The 23,044-nt window shown below is 41.1% G+C and overlaps 1 protein-coding gene across 1 annotated transcript in view; it reads left to right on the top strand.

The window, feature by feature from the left end:
- KIF6 (kinesin family member 6) overlaps positions 1–23,044 on the top strand; it is a 344,907-nt gene that overhangs the window by 185,838 nt on the left and 136,025 nt on the right. Inside the window, exon 13 of the mRNA XM_053602779.1 lies at positions 1,640–1,858. Coding sequence (XP_053458754.1) covers positions 1,640–1,858 — 219 coding nt within the window. The remainder of the gene's footprint in view (positions 1–1,639; positions 1,859–23,044) is intronic.

Below are 23,044 nucleotides of genomic sequence, written 5' to 3' on the forward strand. Positions count from 1 at the left end.
ATTAGCAATCTGGCACTGTCACTCTCTAATGCTGTGAGTATATGCATGCATGTGTGAGATCTGTCTTTCCCAACAGGACATCTGTTTCACAAGCAAGAAACTAGTCTGCTTTTCATTGTTTTGTACCAGTACCTAGAATAGTGCCTAGTGCATAGTACAGACTCCAACAAATACCGTAGAACCTGCATAGTTTACCACCTCCCTACATTGACCTCCCCCTTTAGTTGACCGAGTTTTCATAGACCAGACTGCACCTCACGAACGTATCAGTATAGTGGCCCAGTTTGTTACGTTGACCATCTCTATATGTTGACCAGTTTGTTACACTCCCTTGTGTGGTCACCTTACAGAGGTTCTACTATATCACTGAGTGGATAAATGGATGTTGCCATTGCAGTGTCTGAACCAGTGGAAGTGTATGATGACATTGGCGGTCAGTTCCATACAAAGAGGAGGTGATGATCTGAGTAGAGCCCTGCTCTTCTCTGCCACAGTGATGCTCGTGAACATCTTTGGTAAGTGCGTGTTTGTTGGTTGGTTTTTGAAGCAAGAAATGGAAGCAACATTGGAGATTGTGAGGGAACAGCTGATTATGGTTCTAGAAATCACCAAATGAGAATTGAAGCTGAGGAGGAAGAAGGAGGTCAAGTGAATTCCATGTTACTTTCCCAAGAACAGTTATAAACTGGGATCTTCCCTCCTTTTTGGGTAGGAGTCTTCTCTCCCACATGTCTCCCTGTTTCCTTAGAGTCTTGTTTTAATGAAGCCATGTCTGGGGATGGTGGAGGCCTTGAATTTATCTTACTGCATTTACAGTTAGATTTCTGAGATTCTCAAGAGAGGTTATGATCTATCCTCCTAGAGGATGGGGCAAAAATCTCTTAGGGTTCTGGGCATCTGGACCACAGAATGGACAGTGAAGTAGGACAGAATGGAGTGGTTTTATGACTTATCACCAATGCTATTGGCATATCTAAATGGCCCACAAAAAGTGCATTTTAAAATGATGTATCTATGTCAATAACTTACTTCTTTTCAGTTCTATTTGAGACCAAACATCAGAGGCTTAAAAAATCAAAAGTAACTTTCAGCTCCCATTTGAATACACTCTGAATAAGCATTTGCTGGACATGGGGGTAATTTGGCTGCACGTCTGTTACAGCCCTGGCCATCAGGACTGAGCTGGCAGATCCCCCACTGGGCAGGGCTCACCGGCCTCCCTCTCCTCTGCTGCCTCCTGAGCAGATGCGTCCTCCTCCCAGATAAAGGACATTTTTACTCACAGATGTAGCTGTTCATGACTCCATCTCCTTCTGCTAGTCAGTGTTCATTTTACTCGTTATAAACCCCTTCACAAAATAATTTAAGACTTAACCGGTTTAAACTCAGAACATTTTAAGGACCTTTGAGTTTTCAAATTTTTTATATATTGGTGCCATATTGAAAGACTGACAGCCTCCTAAATTGTCTGGAACTACACACAGGGCTTCAGGAAGCCGAAGTCTTCCTTTAGCCTCTTTAGTCTTTCTTTATCTTATAATAAATAGTAATTATTAGGAATATTAATTACATTTGAAACTTCTGTGTTTTGATTTCTATAATGTATTACGAGTCATTCAATCCTTAAGTCACATCTCAGATATTCTGGTCAACATGTTAAAAAAGGAAAAGAAGAAAGCTCAGGATGCTCTTCACTTACCTAGCACAGAGAAAAATGAGTTCAGACAATCCCAGAACGCACCCTTCCCACGTGGGAACCCAGAGGAAGGCCGGAGAATGCTGCTATCTTCAGCTTCCACACAAATCCAGGATGTCAGCACTTCGGGGTACAGGCCCAGCTTACTACACCAAAAAAAAGGTCAGTTGCCTAAATTTCTAGTGTTCCTCACTGTAGTGAATTTCAGGATAGCATTCTTTAGTTTTAATATGCAAGGATGATGGTTCTAGTAATTTATTTGTTAGAATTTATAACTACCAAATCCCATAAATACCCATTTCCCAAATTGATGACTAAACTGAGAAGAACCAAGTATGAATTTCCACAGAGTTAGGGGCAGAAACAGATGGGTCCCTTTAGAAAAAGAGACCAGAAGCCTTCCTTCTCCTGATCATCTGGTACAAGAGGGAAAGAAGAAGGTCAGGTGTCACATTACTGATGCGATGATGAAATACTTATTTCTCAATCCAAATGAGCTATCTGTGCAGCAGAATCATCTTAAAATATTATCACAGCTTTAAAGGACTGGTACCAAATTAACACCAGGATTGATAGGGTTGGGCCAACTCAGAGATACCTTTCCTACTTCTAGTTTTTGAAAAAGGATGTCATTACTGCTACTAAAGAACTGCATGGGAAGCCCAGGTTTGTCTGTGTACATTTCTTTCTGATAAACCAGCAGTGCTGATGGTGGTTATGCAGCTGGGGTTTTGCCTTGAAAATACTGAAGAATCTGAAGTATTCTTCAGTGAGAGATGGTGTGGCAAAAAGAAATAGAAATAGAAAAGGTCTGGAACACAACAAGGAAGAGGGAAATGATAGATGAGGCCATTTCTTCACTGCTACAGTACCCAGGTCACTACGAAAGTTTTGAGACAGACAGCGTTATGATCCATTGTTTCACTTCTGGCAGACAAAGCAGTTGGCATCCTTTCTGGTTCACCTGTGCAAATTTCAACTTGCTCGGTTTATTGGTGCAGCTAGGAGGGCTTTATTTGTTTCCATCTATGTAGATGTCATGTTTCTGGATTTTTGTGTATCTCAAAACTTTTATGATGACCCACATAGTGTGTCTTTGGAATCTGCCAACAACAGCTCCCTTTATCACAAGCCGTAGGGTTCTGATGTGGGTATTGATTGTGACCTTTCATTTCAGCAGAGATGCCAACACACTGTTTCTCTATAACAAACAATGCCAGCTGGTCATTGTACTAGAACCTACTAGAATGAAGGTGTGAAGAGCTTCCCTTTTGGGCAAAATAAGTTGGAATTTTTCATATAAACATTTGTTGGGATCGACTACCTGACATGCATGCTTTTCTAAACAACTTAGCCTGGCAATAATTAAAGAGTGTGGTGCTTATTAAGAAGCACATTTTTTGATTAATAAAGACAAGATGAGAGGCATTAAAATATACTTGTGATATTATATATCTTTATCTCTTAATTCCAAATCTCTTGCTTTGATTATTTCTTCAGCAACACAGTAAGTAGAATGCATTTCACAATCCCAGGAAACCAAAAATGCTATTTTTGCCATTTGTCATGGTGGCAATAGATAGTGAAAATCAAGGATTCCTCATTGTTTTCTATACAACTTTGCCATACTCTTATAAAAACAACTGTTCATCTGGATCAGTGAATATATTAGTTTATCTATCCATTTATTCATTCGTCTTTCATTTAACATAGACTTATTAAGCATACACTTGTTCCAGGCACAGTGCTCATTATTATAATATCATTATGGCCAAAGCTTATGTAGTAATGCCTTGTATTAGTCTAAATTCTCTGCTTGTATTAACTAATTTAATCTTAATCCCATAAATTTTTGTTTTACTCCCATATTACAAATGAAGACATACAAGGGCAAACACAGCCCCTGATGACACAGTACAGACTGACTAGTTGATTATAAAAGCATACCTCTGTGTTACTGAGGGAGCACATACCAGGAGCCTCACCTCTAGTTAAGACCAGAAAGATCTGAAATGAAGAACAAGGGTAGAAGTCTTGCTGGAAGCAGAGACAATCGATGCCTTGGGTAGTTTCCCAGGTCTTCATGGTGGAAAGGAGCGCTTTAGGAAGTCAAAAAGCCAGGGATAGTTGGGATCAGGGGAGTGAGAGGCTGGGAAGACAGGTCGATTGACATGAGCAGAGGGTTTGGCAGAAGGTACTAACACCCATGACCAGTTAAGAGGTCGTCGTGGTACTCTAGGCCAAAGGATGGAGATGATGAAGGAGAGGTGGGAACATCTGAAGCATTTACAAGGTCCAGCGGCTAGGGATCAGTGGCTAATTAGATGTGGGGGGTAAGGGTGAGGATTGGCTCCCAGGTCTCTGCGTGACTGGAGAGGCCCTTCATGGAGATAAGGAACAGTGAGTGCCTTCTTGGCCCCACAGTCCCCCAGCTGGCATTGTTTGCTATAAAGAAACAGTGTTGGCATCTCTGCTGAAATGAAAGGTCACAATCAGTACCCACATCAGAACCCTACAGCTTGTGATAAAGGGAGCGTTTGTTGGCAGATTCCAAAGACACACTATGTGGGTCATTATAAAAGTTTTGAGATATACAAAACACTAGAAACATGACATCTACATGGATGGAAACAAATAAAGCCCTCCTAGCTGCACCAATAAACCGAGCAAGTTGAAATCTGTACAGGTGAACCGGAAAGGATGCCAACCACTGTGTCTCCCAGAAGTGAAATAATGGACCATAACACAGTCTGTCTCAAAACTTTCATAGGGACCTGGGTACTGTAACAGTGCAGAAACAGCCTCAGCTATCACTGCCCACTTCCTTGTTGTGTTCCAGACCTTTTCTATTTCTATTTCTTCTTGCCACACCATCTCTCTTCTCATAATTCTTCTTCCCCACAGCATCTCATAATCTTTGTCCTCCCTTATAATTATAGTCAATGTTTTCAGTAACTCTTTCCTCCCTTGATAGTGCTGTTGAGACAGACTATAATTTTGTTTGAAGAATAAATTAAGTTTACATGAATAGAAAAATCACTAAAAAAAAAATGGAAATTGTTTGTGAAGTCCAAGTACAAATAAGGTAAAAATTTTGGACAAGAGCCTTATATTTGGGAAGTTTTTGAGTTGTTTTAACTGTCATTGGATATATTCTAGCAATAACTTTAAATAGGAACAGGCTCACAAATGGACTGATAATGAACTAACCGGTTGGGGGAAGACTGATGGGGGATTGATTTTATTTTTTGGTAAAACTACAAATAGGATGAAAATTATTGTGGGTGGATCAGTGCAACAGAACAGGTAATGGGATTCACTCAGTTCATTACAATATTTGAGATTCTAGCAACTGATTAGGTTTTTATTATTACATAATTTTATATACAAGAAGCTTTTGTAAACTAAACCAAATACAAAAAAGTAATAAGCTTGTTGTTTTGAAAGTGTTTCTTACTTATGTAGAGGTTTCCGTTTCTCTAGGGCTGTTTCTGATGCAGAAGGCAAGGGAACCTGCCTGTCTCCCCTTCACGCTCCCTCTCCCCCTTCTACTCACCTCCATTGTTTATGCCGAAAATAAGTCCCTTCAAACTAGAAAATGACCCAAATTCGTGGTTCACTAGAGAGCCCTTCAGGGTCATTGTACAAGCAGTCTGCACAGCAGAGGAGGGGGAGGGGCTTTGGGGCTTTTTGTTGTTTTGGGGTTTAAATTTCTGTTTTGGTTTGTTTCAAATAATGACAGGGATTGTTCAGCTTCACAGTTTGAAAACAGTAACATTGTTCTCTTTAGGGGGAGTTTTGAGGTTGGGTTTTTTTTTTTTTCTTTTCCTTCTTTCTGTTTTAGTTTTCTATCTGTGAATTCCAAATAATCACCTGGAACCAGTCAGCCTTCCAAAAGCTCTGATGACTCACCACATTCTTCAACTCTTGGAGACACTAAGGGAGCTCCCTTATCTCAGATGGTGCCACTGGCATTTTAAAAAGTGAATTGAAAACCAAAGCTGGGGTGGTGCTTGTGGCTCAACGGAGTAGGGCATCAGCCTCATATGCCAGAGGTGGCAGGTTCAAACCCAGCCCCGACCAAAAACTGCAAAAAAAAAAAAAATATATAAGCCAAAGCTGTACCCTGGAGGCTCCAGCCCCTTTTTTTCCTCCTCACTCCTTAAGAATTTGCCGAATCCGCACAGAAGTGCATGGAGGGACCCACGGAACGAGTTGTTGGCAGTACCAAGGTGCACTGAGGACTGGCCCCTGGCTTGCAAAGCTTGCATTTAATTAGTGGGGGCTGGTTTTAGACCCAAAGAGCGGAGAATGAAATAACAAGTACTCTGTGCAAGAGCTAGAACAAATGCTGTGGAAAGAAAGGGAAACTTTAATTATTCTTATTGAATTTAATGTTGACATAATTCCTATTTCTTTTACTTTGCACTATATTGTGCAGCAGAGTGATATAATAAATAATAATGTACATTTCAAAGTTGTTATGTGAGTGAATTTCCTATGTTCTTAACATAAAAAATGGTAAGTATTCGAAGCGATGGATATGTTAATTAGCTTTATGTAATTATTTACATTGTTTTCATAAATCATGACATTGCTTTATACCTCATAAATATATCTGTCCATTCACAATTTTAAAAATAAAAATTTAAAAAGGAATAGTATGACCCAAGGTTTGGGAACAGTGAAGCAAGGGAAATCATGTAGAGTTAGCAGAGGTATTTGTTTAGCTAGGACCTTGGAGGTATACAGGAAGTTCAAAGAAATAAAGCTAGAAAAATAAGTGAGAAATTGCTAGGATGAGTGCTTCTGGGAGAGAGAGAAGAGGAACACATGGGAACTTCTCTTTTTAACTTTTTATGCTTTCCTACTGTTTTAGTGTCCTACATTTCTCTATTGCATGGATGGGGGGAGTGGCCATCTATGGAAGTTCTTGAATGCCGAACCAGGGAATATTTTTACTCGATTGAAAGGGAACCACAAAGCAAAAGGGGCTGTGGTGAGAGTTGTGCCCTGGAGAGGCATTTTTGAAAACCTCTTTCGGATATATTGAAGACGAGTTTCCTGGACACCAAGTAAACGTTTCAGGAATTATCATAGCCCAGGGTGAGTGTCATGGTGGCATAAAGAGGAGAGGGCATGGAGAGGGACTATGCCCGGCCCACAGCAGGTCTTCAGGGGGTAAAGGAAGCTCTTTCTTCTCTTTCTTCCCATTCCAAAGGGCTCCTGGCCCTTAGATTCTAATGATTCAGCTGTAGACACAGGCAGAAACGTGGAGGAACTGGTGCTTCCGTGGGAGACTGCTTCAAAACTTGAGTCAGTTCCTTGGATTTGTGTTACTGTTGCTCAAGACCAAAAGCCTCTATTTATAAAGCCTAATACACCCTATCTTCCATTAAGTTAAAATGAAAAGCTCAAGGAAAAGTCAATGGAGGCCAAATGTGCTCATAAACAGCCAGAGAAAAAGAATAAGGGCCAATTATTTCTAAGGTTCTTTCCAGCTTGCTTTGTCATAGGCCTCAGGCACGAGGCCAACCTCTGCTTTTCACTTATCTTTTCACATATCTCATGATCCTGTCACTTTCTTTTTTGTAACTGACTGCACTTTCATTTTTGCGTTTTCCCATAAATGCAACTAAACAAACAGTGGTTAAATGGACCATTGCCTTCCCTATTGCCCTGTGGCCAATAGCACTTCTGCAGATAGTCAGGGTTCATTTAAGTGCTACCACAGAAAAATGCATCTTTGCATCCTTCCCATTTGAAGGGTCTATCAATTAGATGAAATTAATAAATTACACCTGAAAAAGACAGGGGTTGGGAAGGAAAGAGAGAGAGAAAAGACTGGCATGCAGAGCTAGTGAGCGCGCAGACCTGTGCTCTCAGGTCCAAAATCAAGACTCTTCCCCACTCCCAAATGTCTGTTTATCTAGTGGCCTTTGTGATGCAATGAGGTCTTCAACTTTAAGTCACCATCTTCTAGTACCTCAGAAGTGCCTGATCTATTTGGGGGGATAAACAGGTAGATACAGTTTTCTTCCAGTATAATGAATGCTCAAGAAAAGGGCCTGGATAGTTGAAGATTCTTGCAAAAAAAATAGTTCAATCAGTCACCTGTTCTAGACTCTTTGAGGAAAAGAGGGCGTGATCAGGACAAAAAAAAAAAAAAAAAAAAAACCAGATTCTAAACTTGTGGAGGAGTCAAAGAACTAGAGGTGTCAGCATCAGAAAGTAGTTTAGTAAAATGGATGCCTATCCCCTATAGTCATTAAAATTCCCACAGAGACAGATGGTTTAGATGTGTAAAGGAAGACCATGACTCTGGTGTCCAGCAGGGAAATTACCAGAAGGGAGGTCTACTGATGACAGTGAAGGGCAGGGAGAAAGGAAAATATAGCCTGATGGAATGAACCTGAAGGGAAAAACAGTTACTTGTTTGTGTATTTTCGTCAGAATGAATGAATATTGTTCTAGAATCACCAAGAGAAGACAGTTAGAATGCAGACCAACTTGATCCTCTTCCCACCTAGCCGCAGAAGGAATTACATAGACATTTTTCTCACCTCATCCTGAAGTTTGAGGTGAAAGGCCATATTTATATCAGTTATGTTCATAAAGTAAGTTGGGTGTCGTCTGGTCAAGAAAATGAACTTTTCAAATAGGAGGGATACTTTCAAATCTCTTCTGAAGAACTGCTAGAGGAGAGGGCACTTACCCAGGGCTGGTAGAGTACCCTAACAAACCAGTAACGGAAGAGCAATTGCCCAAAGTGATTGACTTACATGCAATAGAAAAGTTAACTATGGTTCTGGGCATGGAAACCCTATCTTCTGGCTCTAGGATAAAAGATTATAAACATTTAGACTGAGTCAGAACACAGATCATTTTCATTTTATTAAATATTACATTCAAAAATTACTTCGTTAGTGTATTATTTTGAGCTCTGATTGCATTTGCCCATGCCTAGGCAGGTTGAAGTCCCTGGGGAGCAAATTGTGAGCTGGATGTTTATTAGGGAGGGTCCCTTGGGCCAGCACCTGTGGAAATGAGAGGGTGGGAGCCACGTGTATGGGAAGGAGATGAACTAAGTTGCAACTCTGCCAGCTGAGAAAGGCCTCAGTTGACTTGATGAGGGGTTCTGGAGCTGGGCAGGCCTTTCAGAGTCACCCTGAGTGGCAGCAAGGGGACAAGCCTCGGGGAGAGCAGTTTCTAGATATGGGCCTGCCCCTGTGAGGAGTGTGGCTTTAAGTGAAGCAATTCTGCCAGCTAAGAAGGGACTTTCCTCTAACATGCTTCCCACAGCTGCAGGAGTAAGTTCTTCATTCTTGAAGCGGTATCTAGATGGCATATCACAGTATCCACCACAGCTAGTAAGTTTTCCAGGATTTCCAAGATACTAGTGTAGTCCCTATTTTAGCTTAATTATATAACTTTAGAGCCTATAATGTAACTGTACAGTAATAAGGTCCACAAAGCTGAATAAATACAGGAATTATGTAATCTAATTACTATTTTTATCATTGTTTCCATGAAAGAATACATTCTGCATTCCTACTTTGGATGCCAAGAGCACAAGCCCTGTCAAGGAACAAAAAGTCTCTCTCCCTTTTTTTCCCTCTCTCTCCTTTTCTCTCTCCCACCCACCTTCTCTTTTTCTCTCCCTCCCTTCCTTTATCTCTCCCTCCCCCGCACTTTCTTTTTCACACACATGGCCTTTACCCAGACTTGGGAAACAAGACATTAGTTTTTCACCAATCACGGTTACTCTGTCCAATATGCGAAGTATTATGCTATTCTAGATGAGATGAAGACCATAGATTTTCTACTACAGGAGCTCTGGGAAGCTTAAAGAACCCTCCTTAACTGAAGGAGCAGTAGCAAGATGTTGGAGATTGGAAGGTGAAGGAGCCCCAGCACCTGTGATAAGGAGTGCACAGTCTGGAAGGGCACCTGTGGTGTGCGTGCAGACAGGGTGCCACGGGACGTAGATGAGGGATGTCGACTCTCTCTGGATAGATGTGGGAAAACCTGTCTGGAACAGGTGGTAGTTGAACAGCATTTTCAAAGAGTGATCATATGAATGTGTAGCAAAAGGAACAGGGCAGAGAAGGGAGAGAGCACTGAGGCCTAGGGAACTTCTCCAGTGACGATGTGGGGGTGTGGGGCACATGGCAGGTTTATGATGCTGCAAACATTGGGTTTGGCTGGATTGTGGGGTTTGTGTGGATAAGATGGTGTTTAGCAAGAAACAAAGCTGAAGAAGAACCAGTTAATTAGAAGTTGAAAAGCCATGCTTCCAAACTTAGATCTTTATTTTCTTGGCAGTACAGGGTGGGGGATGGTATTATGGCTTTCTAATAGGAGAGTAGCATGGTCATAGTTCTGTTCCAGAAGGACCACTGGGAGCCATGCGCAGAGTAAACTGGATACCGTAGGAAGGCAGATGGGATGTCGTAGCAGGAAATCGTAAGGACTTGAACCAAGCCAGCTATCATAGAGATTGAAAAGATGAGACACATACCACGTATTTGAGGTACGTAACAAAGAGAACTGATTAGGATGGGAAGAGACAATCTAGAATTACTCCCACGTGTCTGAGTGGGTATGACACCATTTACCAAGGCAGTGAATCCCTAAAGAGAATCAGGTTTGGGGGTGAGAGTTGATTACGGATATGTTGAGACTGAGCATGAGATGGGGATGTGTAGTTTTAGTGGTCAAGGCAAACGGTTAATTCAAGAAATGGCTGTATCATTGACCCTCTCATTGTAGCCAGGAGGGTGGATGAGGTAGTAGTCCAAGGAGATGGGTAACCAGGGAAAACAGCAAAGGAACACCAAAGGCAGGACCTTGGGAGGGCCAGTATTGTCAGAGTAGGTTGCAGCAGAAGACTCCGTAAAGGAGACCTCAGGAGCCAGGCTAGAGAAGAACTTTCAAGGAGATGGATGTGGTTACCAGTGGTAGCCACTGAAGTGTGGTCAAGTAAGATGAGAACTAGAAAGAGCTGGGTTTGGGTGGAAAGTGACCCTTTGCCAGAGCAGTTTCAAAGAGTGCAGGGGCAGAAAGTTCACTATACCAGATTGCAGAGTAGGGGCTAAGGAAGTAGAGACAGAAATGGTCACACAGATCCTCGGAGGTTAAGGGATTTTGAGTCTAGAATTGTTAAATGGTGCTTCTTTAAGAACAATAAATGGCATGGGAAGGAAAACTGTGAGCTTGGAGCTCAGCTTGGGGTAGCTGAGTGATTTGTTCAATCATTGAAGAAACACGTTCTGGGCAGCCTTAAATCATATCATTGCCGAGAGTGGGTAGTGGGACCAAATGGTACAAATCTCTAAGGAGGAAAAGGTTTGGCTTTGGTGTTAAAAAAAAAACAGTGATTCAGAAATGGTATCAGGGAACAGAAGGCCAGCACTGTGTCTGCCTCTCTAATATTCACATTGCAGAAGAATTAATATCCTCCTGTTGATAGGGCTCCAGAAAAGACAAGGTCCTTGAGCGGAAGGTCAGATTCAGATTTCAGTGAAGGGAAGATGTTGAAGGCCAATCTCATGGAAATGTTGAGCATGTGGGAGAGTTTAATTACAACGGAATGAGCGTTCTGGAGAGCAGAGTGGGGCAGGTTCTCAGGGAGGCCAGAGTGGAAGGAGAAATGAGTGGGGTGAGATTGAGGTGGGGCAAGGAAGAAGAGAATAACATGTGGGATGACATTTGCCTGCAGGGGCTTGCATTTTGTGGGTGGCCAAAGATGACAGGATAAAAGTCACGGTGAGATTGATTATCCTGGAGAGTACAGGCCTGGAGAGACCATCAGATTCAGTCTGTTATTGGCTTTTTAATGATATGCTTCTGAGAATTTCCTTTGAAAAGAACTCTTTCTGGATGATGTGGTATAGTGGGGGTGGAGGAGATTAGCAAGCTTCCAGAATGTTCCACTCCCAGTGAAATCACAGGATCTTGTGGAGTTTAGGACCAAGGTACCACATGGGAAGTCTTGGAAGGAGTTGAAATTCCCTCTTTCAGGTAGAGTTTTCCCCTACGTTGTTGGGGAGGCAGTCCATGTGGCCACACACATTCTTTTCTGGATGGCATTGCTTCCATTTAGCTGCAGAAATGGTAGCAGCTCCCCTAGGGATGTGGGCTGACTTAGGGGCTGTTCTTGAATCAGTGACAATAGTTATGTGGCTTCATAGATATGGGTCATTTCTAACTCAGGTGTTTATAAAACTGGTGTGTTTCTTTTTTTTTTTTTCCAGGTTATTGTGAGAGTACAAATAACCAGGTCACAATGTTTGCGTTTGTTAGGTAGAGTCCCTCTTGTAGTTGTGTCCTGCACCCAAAAGGCAAGCCATATATCCTTACCTAGTGCCCTTTCAGTGAGAGCACAAAACTGGTATATTTCTTAAATAGTAAGTTCCTAGATACTACTTCACTGTTCAGAGGCCTCCTCAGAGCCCCCTCTGGAGGTATCATATAGACACTAAAGCAAGGGAAATAGAATTAGATCAAAGAGATTCTTTTTCTGATCTGTTTGATTAGGGCCAACCACAGCGCTAACAATGCTTAAACGTCCTATCTAACAATGTTAGCTGTCACTTCCCTCTGACCGTAATGTAATCAGACTTCATCCTGTGATGAGAGACAATAATTACTCTGAACAACAGCTTCTGCCTTCACCCTGGAGTTAGATAATTCCATTGGCACTTCCTTTTTCAAATGTGATTTTCTGGAACTTATACCAACCAAGATGAAAATGGTTTCTGTCCGTGTGTTCAGCAGAGAATGTATTTTAGAAGCGTGATAGATGAACTCTGACTTTATTTGTAGCGTAAGATATGATCTTTATAAAGCATCTATCCATTGCTCTAACATCCCAAACCAGAACTCACCACTCTACCCCACAACACCCAGGTTTTGCTGGTGCTCGTGTTTATGTTATGATTATGTTATTAGTGTTTACTACATGTGTGAAGGGCCATGAAGGCGGCCTGGGAGGCAAGAAGCCTTTCTCCGCTGTACACGTGGAAAGTTTGTCTTCTTATTAGAACCCCAGTCATTGTTCGGAAAGCCTCTGTCACCAGGACACTGCCTCTTCCTCTCCCTCAGCCAGAAAGCTTTGCTCAGAAGTGCCACTTCACCCTCTAGCTCTGCCTTTCAGGCTGATCCGTCTTCTCACTTTTCCCTTCCCTAATTTCCAGTTGTATAACATTGCTTGAAACTTGTGCCTCAATGAATCTGTAAGATCTTAGCTTTTGTTTATTCCACTTCATTTTGGTAACCAGAGATTTCTTAGGGACCCTATAACCAAACATCTTGGGCCTCATAGAATCGTGTGTCCTGTCAAGCATTGTGCTGTCACCGATGGGCAGCCCCAGGCCTTTGGCCACGGCTACCAGATTTAGCAAACAAAAGCAAAGGACATTCAGTTATATTTAAGTTTCAGAGAAACAATTAATTTTATTTTTTAGTGTAAGTGGTCCGCATGCAATATTTGAGATATACTTAATGCTAAAAATAGTTATTCACTAATTATGTGGGATTCAAATTTAACAGGGAATCCTGTCTGATCTGACAACCCTCCCAACCCTTTTCTTTTGTGACGTTGCCTTGTTAAAGGGATCAGCCTTCAAGAAACTGCTTCGGAAAGGGAATAGGGGGGTCTGTGTAGGTTGGTCAGCATCCTGACCTCTGCAGGGCTCTTTTTTGGGAAGCGAGGAAGAGTTGATCATATTAGCACCAAACACTGCAGCGTTCTACTCTTTACCCCTCATCTGTTTCTTCTTAGGCTGTCAGAATTTCCAGTTTCTGAAACAGGGGTTTTATAATACATAGTGTTTCTCAGCACACCTGCAAACGTCTCACAGGATACTTATGTTCTATAAAACACAGTTTAGGAAAGGCTGCCATGCAGTGTCATCTATGATCTTTTTTTGTTTTCTTTTCTTTTTGCTACATGTAGAGTTCTCCTGGCATTACTATATCCAGCTATTGACTTTTCATATTTAGTTCCAATGCCTAGGACTGGCCCAAAGCATAGTATGATAAACTCTGTATCTTGTTTTGCGTTCCTACAGTCTAGTCATTTGTATATGGTTATTTTTGGAAATAAATTTTATAACTAAACTGTTCATCAATGGTGTGGCCCATTCCATTCGAAGTTTTTCAGATGCCCAGAAATGTCCTGAACCTAGTTGTTCTGTGAAGCTGACAAGCCAAAATATGAGTATTATGTGCACTATTTTGTTTCACTGAAGTACCTTCAATGCAATCACAACAGCCCAAAGGTGTTTCTGAATTTCTCAAGGTCGCCAGACTGAGTAGCTTCCACCTCTCAGCTCTGTGCATGATGTCAAATGCTTTTGTGAAGTTAACAGACACAATAAAAAGATACTAATATTTAACACTGTGGTTTTCTCATCATCACTGCATGATAAAAAATCAACTCTAAGCTACTCCTGAGTTTTCAGATAGTAGAGTTCCCATCTCCAGTTGTGCCCTTTGGATGTGCTTACATATCCCTTTTTAGGAGTTTTGTTTCTCTAGAAGCTCAACATTTACCATTTGAGTGGTTTGAGCGACATTGTGCAGCATATAAATGATCTCACCCACATGAGTTCAGTAGGTATCGGACAATGGTCATTCCAAGAAGTTCCACATAACCATTATTTCACGCTTCAGGTCTCCGTCCTACACAGTGCTTTAACTGACGTGTAAGCACCATCTGGACTTTGAATGTATCCATGGTATCTTTCTCTTTCTCTTTTTCTTTCAGTAGAAATTTATATTAGTGATCACAAGCCAATGCTTGGCATATTCTTTTTACAGGACTATAGTATAACATAATACTTCATATTTCAAGCCCTGTCTTGCACAATGATTTCCCCCATGTTACAAAAAATCTCCTCACCTCAGCATTTTACAATCCACTGTTAGGACATGAGAAAGAGTGATTGAGCCTTTTTAACCATTTTAGCCTGTGATTCTCATTACTTAACTCAACACAGAGAGACTCTAAATCATTTCAGCCATAGCTGTGTGCACCCTTCCATGTCCACACCCCACAGACGGTCACACAACACAGCACGTAGCCGGACCACACTTACACGACCGCACTTTTCCCTTCACTATGCTTTCCTAGTACATCTTACTGTCCTGCTCTCTTCTTCTGAGACTGGACTAAACAAAATGAATTTCCTGCCGTACTGACTGGTCCAGAACTACCTAAAACCTTGATTTGCTCGTCTGTGGGTTCCAGTTCCATTTTCTTCGGTTCCACTAAGTCTAGCAGCTACTAGGGTGATCTGCGTCAGCATTTTCTCTTGCCCTTCATGATCTCAGTAAATTACTTTGACCCACTTTGTTCTGTAAACATAAGCAGGACCAGACAGTGTTTGGTATGTATGAGATAATGGAACAGTGATGCTCTGCCTAATGTGGGTTTTGGTGATTTTTCTCCCCGAGAGTTTTGACAATGTTCTACAAGAAGGCAGGATTTAGCAGCCGGTTATTCCCTCTGAACTCATCAAGGTCTGCTTAACTGATTATGTTAGCTTCGATATATAGTAGGCAGGCTTTTTTTTTGAATTTTTTTAAACAAAAGTAAAAAAACTGATTTATTTTTGTATTCATTTCATAACTTCACTGCTCATTAGCCCTCTCCACATATGCAGTGGAAATAAGCGATTCTTGCCATTAGCAAACAGAACCCACGGGACCTCATTATCCCCCAACTCATGGCTTAGGTGTTCAATTAACTAATTTTGTGAGATAGTTTTGTTTTACAGAAGACTGACACTGGGTTTTAAACCCCATTTTTCACCAAGCAGAGGCAGGCAACAGTGCCATAGACGGTATCTGATGTGTCCAAGGTGAGGAATTCTCCTCAGTCTGTGTCACTCACTGATACCACGTCTGCCAAAGGTTCAAGTGTTAGATGGTCATCTGATCTCTGCTGCAACCAGTGTCAGATTTCACTTTAATACTTTCTTCTTTCCATCTTTTCATAATCCCCAATAGTCAAAACCTACTGTGAAAGCCAGGGATGCTCTATCCAAAGTATCTCCTTTCTCCCCTAGGCTTGAAATCGCCTCAAATATAGTTTTATTTGGGTAAAGGAGATAACAATCTTAAAAAGCTCAAACTAGAAACAGCCGCCCTGCTATCCCAGTGTGTTTCATTTGGTCACCTCTTTTCTTAGCAGTGGCAAATGATACACTTGGATACAGTACTGGGGTGCAGTATGGAGGCTGGAGAACAGGAGCCCCAGCCGATGGGAGCAGGACCAGAGCACAGTGTGGGAGGAAGGAGAATGAAGTTCGCCACTCTGACCTTCCTCTCCTCCCAGGGCTGCTCCGTGTCCAGTTCAGCTCATTTAACTAAGAGTTAAGTCCTGGGAGTGCAGCGACCAGGAAAGAGCAGGAACCAGCCATAGTCCGCTGGATTTCTGGTAACTTTTTCAGAAATCCAGGGAGCATATCCTTAAGACAGATCCGCAATGTGTAGCCAGGATAAGGATTTTATAAGATTATTCTGTGTTGCATGTAGCAACATATCCATATAGTTTAGCAAGAATGATGCCACAGAAATTTTAATTTTTAATTTCACAAGTCATATTTCCATGTATTTTCCTTTAAAAAAATTAAAACCTTACAAATAACACTAAGTTTTCTTTGACAACCTTGACAACCCACTCCACTCTCCCAGTCCTTTCCCACTTCCCCAGTAATGACTGGGAGTATGAGATTATTTCCTTTACTTTTTAATTTATTTATATTTGAATAATATATATCATTTTAAAATATGCAAGTAGTAAAAATATATTTAATTTTATATATCAATAAAATTATATAAATAATACTACAAATATAAATACTTATAGTACATGAGTATATAATATACAAATATTATAAACTATTACATGTTTATAAATTATTTTAAAATATAATATGTACTAAAATATTTCTCTATATAAATATCTATAGTATGTAGTTTTTTCTTTATATACATCCATAGCATAGAAAATATATAGCATTATTTTATATAAATGTATTTGTATTTTTTTGTAAATTCATTCATTTAATAGTCAGCAAATGTTTAAGTGCTTGCTCTGTACCAGAGCTGTTCTAGGTGCTGGCAGTTGAACTCTGAATAAAACCAAGATCCTTGCCCATGTGACACTTACACTGTAGTAAATGTAGGTTGAGCATCCATTATCCAAATTGCCTAGGACCAGAGAGTTTCAAATTTTAGATTCTTCCATATTTTTGGTATGTTTGCATTACACTTACCAGTTAAGCATCCCTAATCCAAATATCTGAAATCCAAAATGCTCCAAAGAGCATTTCCTTTGAGCATTATATTGGTATTCAAAAATACCAATTTTGGAGCATTTCAGATACTGTCTTTCTGAAATTGCCTTTTTCATTTAATGTATCTTGAAGATATGTTCATTTTCATACATATATGTTCACCTCAGTCATTTTAATGATGCATAAATATGTTTACATCACAGTAGATTTGACAGAATTATTGTCATAACATTTTGACCTCACTGTCTGATCCGCTGGGGATCTTTCTGGAGTTGGCTGGCAGTAGAGGAAGCTTTTCCTGCTCTCTCAGTGGTGGGAGAGATGAAGTTCACTGCCCCTCCCACCTGACTTTGGGATGATTTGTCAGGTGCATTCTGGGTTGTCAGACCAGACACACAATACAAGAGAAATGTGTGTGGTGGCTGGTCAGGGAAAATTTCCTGTTCTATTGAGGATAATGCATCAAAGATTTAATGATAAGAATCAAAATCAGAGTGGTGATAAGGAGAGCAGAAATGGAAGTGAATCATGGACAGGGGACGGAGGAAAGCGGGGAGGAACAGCTGTGGACCTCAGCAGGAAGGAAACATGGTGGCACCAAAAGGAGAGGGGCTTGGCTTATGTGGATACAGATCAAACACCAAGAGAAGGTCTACGTTGGTGTTAAACTCCTGTTTTTCAATTTCCAATGTGGTTCCTATTTGTGAAATTACCTAAATCCTCCTGAACTAGACATTCCCGTTCCTAGACATTCTAGTTGGATAAAGATGTAAAAAAAAAAAAAAAAAAAAAAAAACCTCTGTCTGAACAAACAGAATGACGCTTACAAGAAGAACTTCAAGTGTAGAATGAAATCCAGTCCTCATAATTGAAATGTTTTCCTTACCTCATTCTGATCCACATGAATTTAATGTGTATTATATATGAAATTTTTTTCACATAGTGAAAAAAAGTTTCATAGCTTTCTCTTTTCAGTTGAGGTTTCAGAGTGTTTGTTTTATTATAGATCTACTTCATCACAATTTAATGTAAAAAACACTACTTAGGCTTTTCTTTGGTTTGTTCCTTTAATCATCAGTGAAAACAATGCTCATCTTTCTATCATTAATCAAATTTTGTGGCTCAAATTAGTGTTATGTTATTTTCTGTTTGACTATTCCTTTAACCTGAAAATGATGAAACCAAATTATAGAGAAAATCAGGTCCAGGAAAAAAAAAAAAAAAAGTCTTATGTTTGGATGATTTTGGAGGATTATTTCTGGAAACTTCATCTAAGTAGTTTCACAAATGAGATAATTAAAGCTGTATCATTACATTTTTCCTTATTCCTATGTGCCTGTGGTATATAGCTCCTAGATGTGTTTGGTAGGCAGGAAAATATTAGTATACTTACTGATGTTTAAATAATTTAATTTCTTTGTATTTCAGGGTTATTCTATAGAATGCAAAAACAAAATCTTACGTATTATTTATCTATCTATGTAACTAATGGACGTTAAGAGAACACATTTGCATTCTTCTCCAACTCTGTGTCCTCCATTAAAGAGGTTTTTCTGACCTTTTTGGTTTTTCATGTCCTCCTGTTTGCTTAAATGCTAATGGACACTGGATGGGCGATTCTAGATTGCAGTTGGTACCAGGAAGCTAAAAGACAGGGATCTGCCCTTCATTTGAGCACTTAACCTCCCGAACAGTACCAATAATTTTTTTTTAAACCTGTCAGCTTTTTACAAGCTATACCCCTAAATTTAGACAGCCATTTTGCAAATGCCACTATCTGGAGAGGATCCAATTTTTGTGGGCCTGAAGTTAGTGCAATTTTGGAGATACTCTTAAGAAAAAGAATACAAAACTATGAATTCAAAAGTAGACATGAAGTTGAATGTTTATGTAAGTGATAAAAGAAATTGATCACAGCAAATTACAAATTCTAAAATGCTAACAAAATCCAGAAAAGAAAACCCAATGTTTTAATTAACTAACTGCTTGGTATATCTCTGTAGTAAGTACTTTTTTCTATTATTTTTCTGCCTAACCTTTGATAACCACTTTGTATAAAAACCATTTTGTAATATTATTTTCCATAGAGAGAATAGAAGATTGCTGTAGCATAGGTGGCCAAAAGTTGTTTATGGACATAGGCATTCAAACCTTGTTTCTATTCCAATACCAAAATCCTAGAGTGCTAGGTGCCACAGGGCATGTGTATATCACAGGAGAACTAGATGGCTGTCCCCATGTTGCAGTGCCAGGTGAGATGGCACAGTGGGTGGAAAATGTTACCCTAGCAATAACCTAAGCATAAACAGAAGTAACTGAGAAGTACAGAAATGCACCACTCTAGCCTAGATTGAATGCTCCCCTTAGTCAGATCCTAAAATAGCTCATAGTCACTCAACACTCCACACTTCCAGACCGGATGGGAAATAGGAAGGAGGGAAAGTCCGAGGGGAAGATCCATTAGTTTTAACTGATTGTGATTAAAATATCTTATTTTTGAAGGATTTACATTCATGACCATGTGTTCATGCTACTTAGACCCTCTTAGGGGCCCATGCAAGTAAGGAGGCCTGAAGCTTAAGCTTCATCAACCTCAAGGTAGCAATGCCTTCATGTATTACGGATCGTGGTGAATGCGGACTGAGAGTGTAGACGTAATGAGCCTCCTAGAGCCTGCCACCTGCACAATGTGAGCCAGCTCAGACACACAGGGGTCTGGTGGGGAGGAGGAAGAAGCCTGATGCAGATATGATGGGAGAAGCAAACCTAGCTGCAGGCTGGCTAGCCCCAAAGAGGCAGCCAGACCACCTGCTATAGGATCTCAAACGTCATGGCAAACTCAGACGAGAAGACCAGCAGAAGGCCAGGCGTTGTGGATGGAAGAAAGAACATAAATTTTATAGTCAGGAAGACCTGGATTAGAATCTTCATCTACGTGCCCTCAGTAGCTATGTGACTTTGGGCAAATTAACCTTTCTGAATCCTACGTCCCTTATCCACACAAAACTGAAGATGATTTCTACGTCTTTGAGCTATTGAGGAACTACTGGGAAAGGGAGGAAATCAAACATATAGCTGTGACTGACTCACAGTACCAAATTTTAGTGGACTTCCTTCCAGAAGGCAAGAAAAATTCAAAGTCAGAAAGGGAACATTCCTGTGGATCTTCATATTGAGTCAATTTGCAATAGGACCCTAGTCTGTGGTTAGAGGTATAAAAATAGAAGCTAGGCCTCTGGTTGAAAGAATCTACAGGAGCCAGGACGGATGTCAGGGTCCTAGCCAAGGTGACTGAAGCTCAGAGTGACCCTGCATTCTGGTGGGAAACTAAAGCAGTTGGCAGGGGAACTGGGCAAAACTGTCACAGATAACCTGAGCCACTGACGGAGATATACACAAGAGCCGAGGCTCAGGGCCGAGCATCTGAGCACACTGACTTGGGGGTAGCAGAAGCTGGCCAAGGCTGCCCAGGAGCAACCGATAGACTCAAGACAGGTGTGGGCTGCAGGTGGGAGGCCTTGGAGACTCCAAATCCCACAGACTGGAAAAGAGATTTAGATGACAACTTCCAGAAAACCTGGAAATCCTTCCCTTTGTATAGACCACAGGCATCATGAGCATCTGTACAAAGGATGGAAATTAAAGCATGCATGAAATCCTGTCTTAGATAACAAAAAAGAATCACAGGACAAAAGAAAAGTATGTAGTTTAAAACAACATTTTTTCTTGCCACAACCACCCTTTGATCTTACTATAGAGACAAAAGGTTTTCTTTATTTCTGAATCTTTATACTGGCGGCTTTGTTAGTGGTAGTAGCCTCTGGAAAAAATTCCTCTAGTCCATTGGTTATCAAACTTTAATGCATGTAGGAATTAGTCTAAGGTTTTAGAATCTTTGTGGATGAGATCTGGGAAACTACATTGCTGACATGTAGGCTACACTTTGCAAGACTTTGCTTCAGATTTTGCTAGAACATTCCCACCACAAATTCTTTCCTTCCTTCCAGGGTTTTGTTTCTGATCATCTTCTAGGCCAGGCTTCAAGGAACTAGACTCACATATGAGACACAACCATGTCATATCTACAGAAGGTGACTCAAATCTTTTTGTCAAAATATGAAGTTTTTCATGGCATCTATCTGCACAACAGAAAAGAGGGAAAAGTTTTCCATGGAAGAACTAAGTGGGAGGATGTGGATTTACGGGGGAATATATGTGTACATAGAGCTGCCACTCCATACTCCTGGTCTGGTGCAAGAACTTCCCACCAAGGGTTTCTAGAAAAAATTATCAGATGAAGCCTATAAAGGGGGTCAGGACCTTCTGCATCTATTTACAACTCCACAGTTTCTCAGCTCCCACATCCTTTGTCCTCTCTTTCTACCCTAAAAGAAAAAAAAAACAACTATTTTTCTATATCTGCACACACTTCTAACACCAAACTGTGTGGAATTTTTTCATACCAAGCCATCCTCCAGTTCTCTGTGGAACAACCTGGCATCTTACAATTCAATTCTAACACCGTCTACCTGGAGGTAGGGTCAGATCCTACAAGTTCGAGGGCTCAGTCTCACAAGACTGCCTCCACTTTCAATGTCAGTCATTAGTCACAGATTGCCACCTATACTTGTGACTAATCTGCTGTAATTCAGAGGTCCCCACAAGCCCCTCCCCTGGTTCAATAATTTGCTAGAATTGCTCACAGAACCCGGGAAGTCACTTTATTTACTTCTGGTAAACCTATTATAAAGGATACAGTTACGAACAGCCAAATAGAATAGATGCACAGGGCAAGGTGTGAGGGGCGATGTGGGGTTTCCATGCCCTGTCTGGGCACACACCTTCCCCACAGCGGGTGTTTTCCACCAGCCTGGAAGCTCTTCAAACCCTGCAGTTTGAGGATTTTTATGGAGGCTTCATCCATAGACATGATCAATTATTAGATCAATCTCTAGGCTCTCCTTCATTCTGGGGAGGGTAGGAAAAGGGTCTGAAAGTTCCAACCCTCTAACTGTGGCTCTGTCTTTCTGTTGGCCAGCTCCCATCCGGAAGCAATCCTGGAACCCACCAAGAGTCACCTCCTTAGAACAAAAGATGCACTCAGAAAATTATAAATGACGTAGGAGCCCTGTGTCAGGAACTGGGGTCAAAGGTCAAATATTAGAACAAAAGATGTTCCTAGCACCCCTCTCACTTAGGAAATTACAAGGGTTTTAGGAACTCTTTGTCAGGAACCAGGAGCAAACCCAAATGTATGTTTCTTATTGACTCACAGCCCCCTCTCCCTAAAGGATTTCTGCCCTTCTCACTCCCTTCTCTATCAGAGGAACGTTCAGCTCTCTATGTCTGTCTCTGCTTCTTTCTCCAACGCCAACTCCCATTTCTATAGAGATGACTCTATGACAACAGCCACGTCAACACTTGTTGAATACTTTGTGCCAGGCTCTGTACCAACTCCTCACTTGCATTACCATTTAATCCTCTTGGGACCCTATGAAGCAGGTGACACTGTTGTCCTCACTTTATAGATGAGAGCACTGAGGAGGAGAAAGGTTAAGCCACTTGCCTCAAATCTGTTTAACACTGTTAAGTAGCACAGCCAAAACCACCCAAATATGTCAGATTCCTACGGTGGGCCAGGCCCTTGTTGACTCAGGCCTACTCCCCTCACCGGCCTTGGGCTCACCATTTTACCCTTTCTTATCTTCATCCTCTTGCTTATGCTTTTGTCTCTCCTTGTAATGCCGTTTCTCCAGCCCCTTTATTTTTATTTTTTTATTAAATCATAATTGTATACATTGATATGATCATGGGGCATCATACACTCGCTTCATAAACCATTTGACACATTTTTTTAAAAATCTGGCTTACTACTCTTCATGCTTCAAGCTGCTACCTAAGTCACCGCCTCTGGGAAGCCCTCCCACCAGCTCCGGGAAGCCCTGCCACCTCTGTGATAGATCCTCCTCCCCTGGGTCTCTACTACCCTTACACATGTAGCTCTAACCATCTGATTGGAAGCCCGTCCCCCGTGGGACTC

This window comes from Nycticebus coucang, chromosome 9 (assembly GCF_027406575.1).
Source record: "Nycticebus coucang isolate mNycCou1 chromosome 9, mNycCou1.pri, whole genome shotgun sequence".
Taxonomy (NCBI): domain Eukaryota; kingdom Metazoa; phylum Chordata; class Mammalia; order Primates; family Lorisidae; genus Nycticebus; species Nycticebus coucang.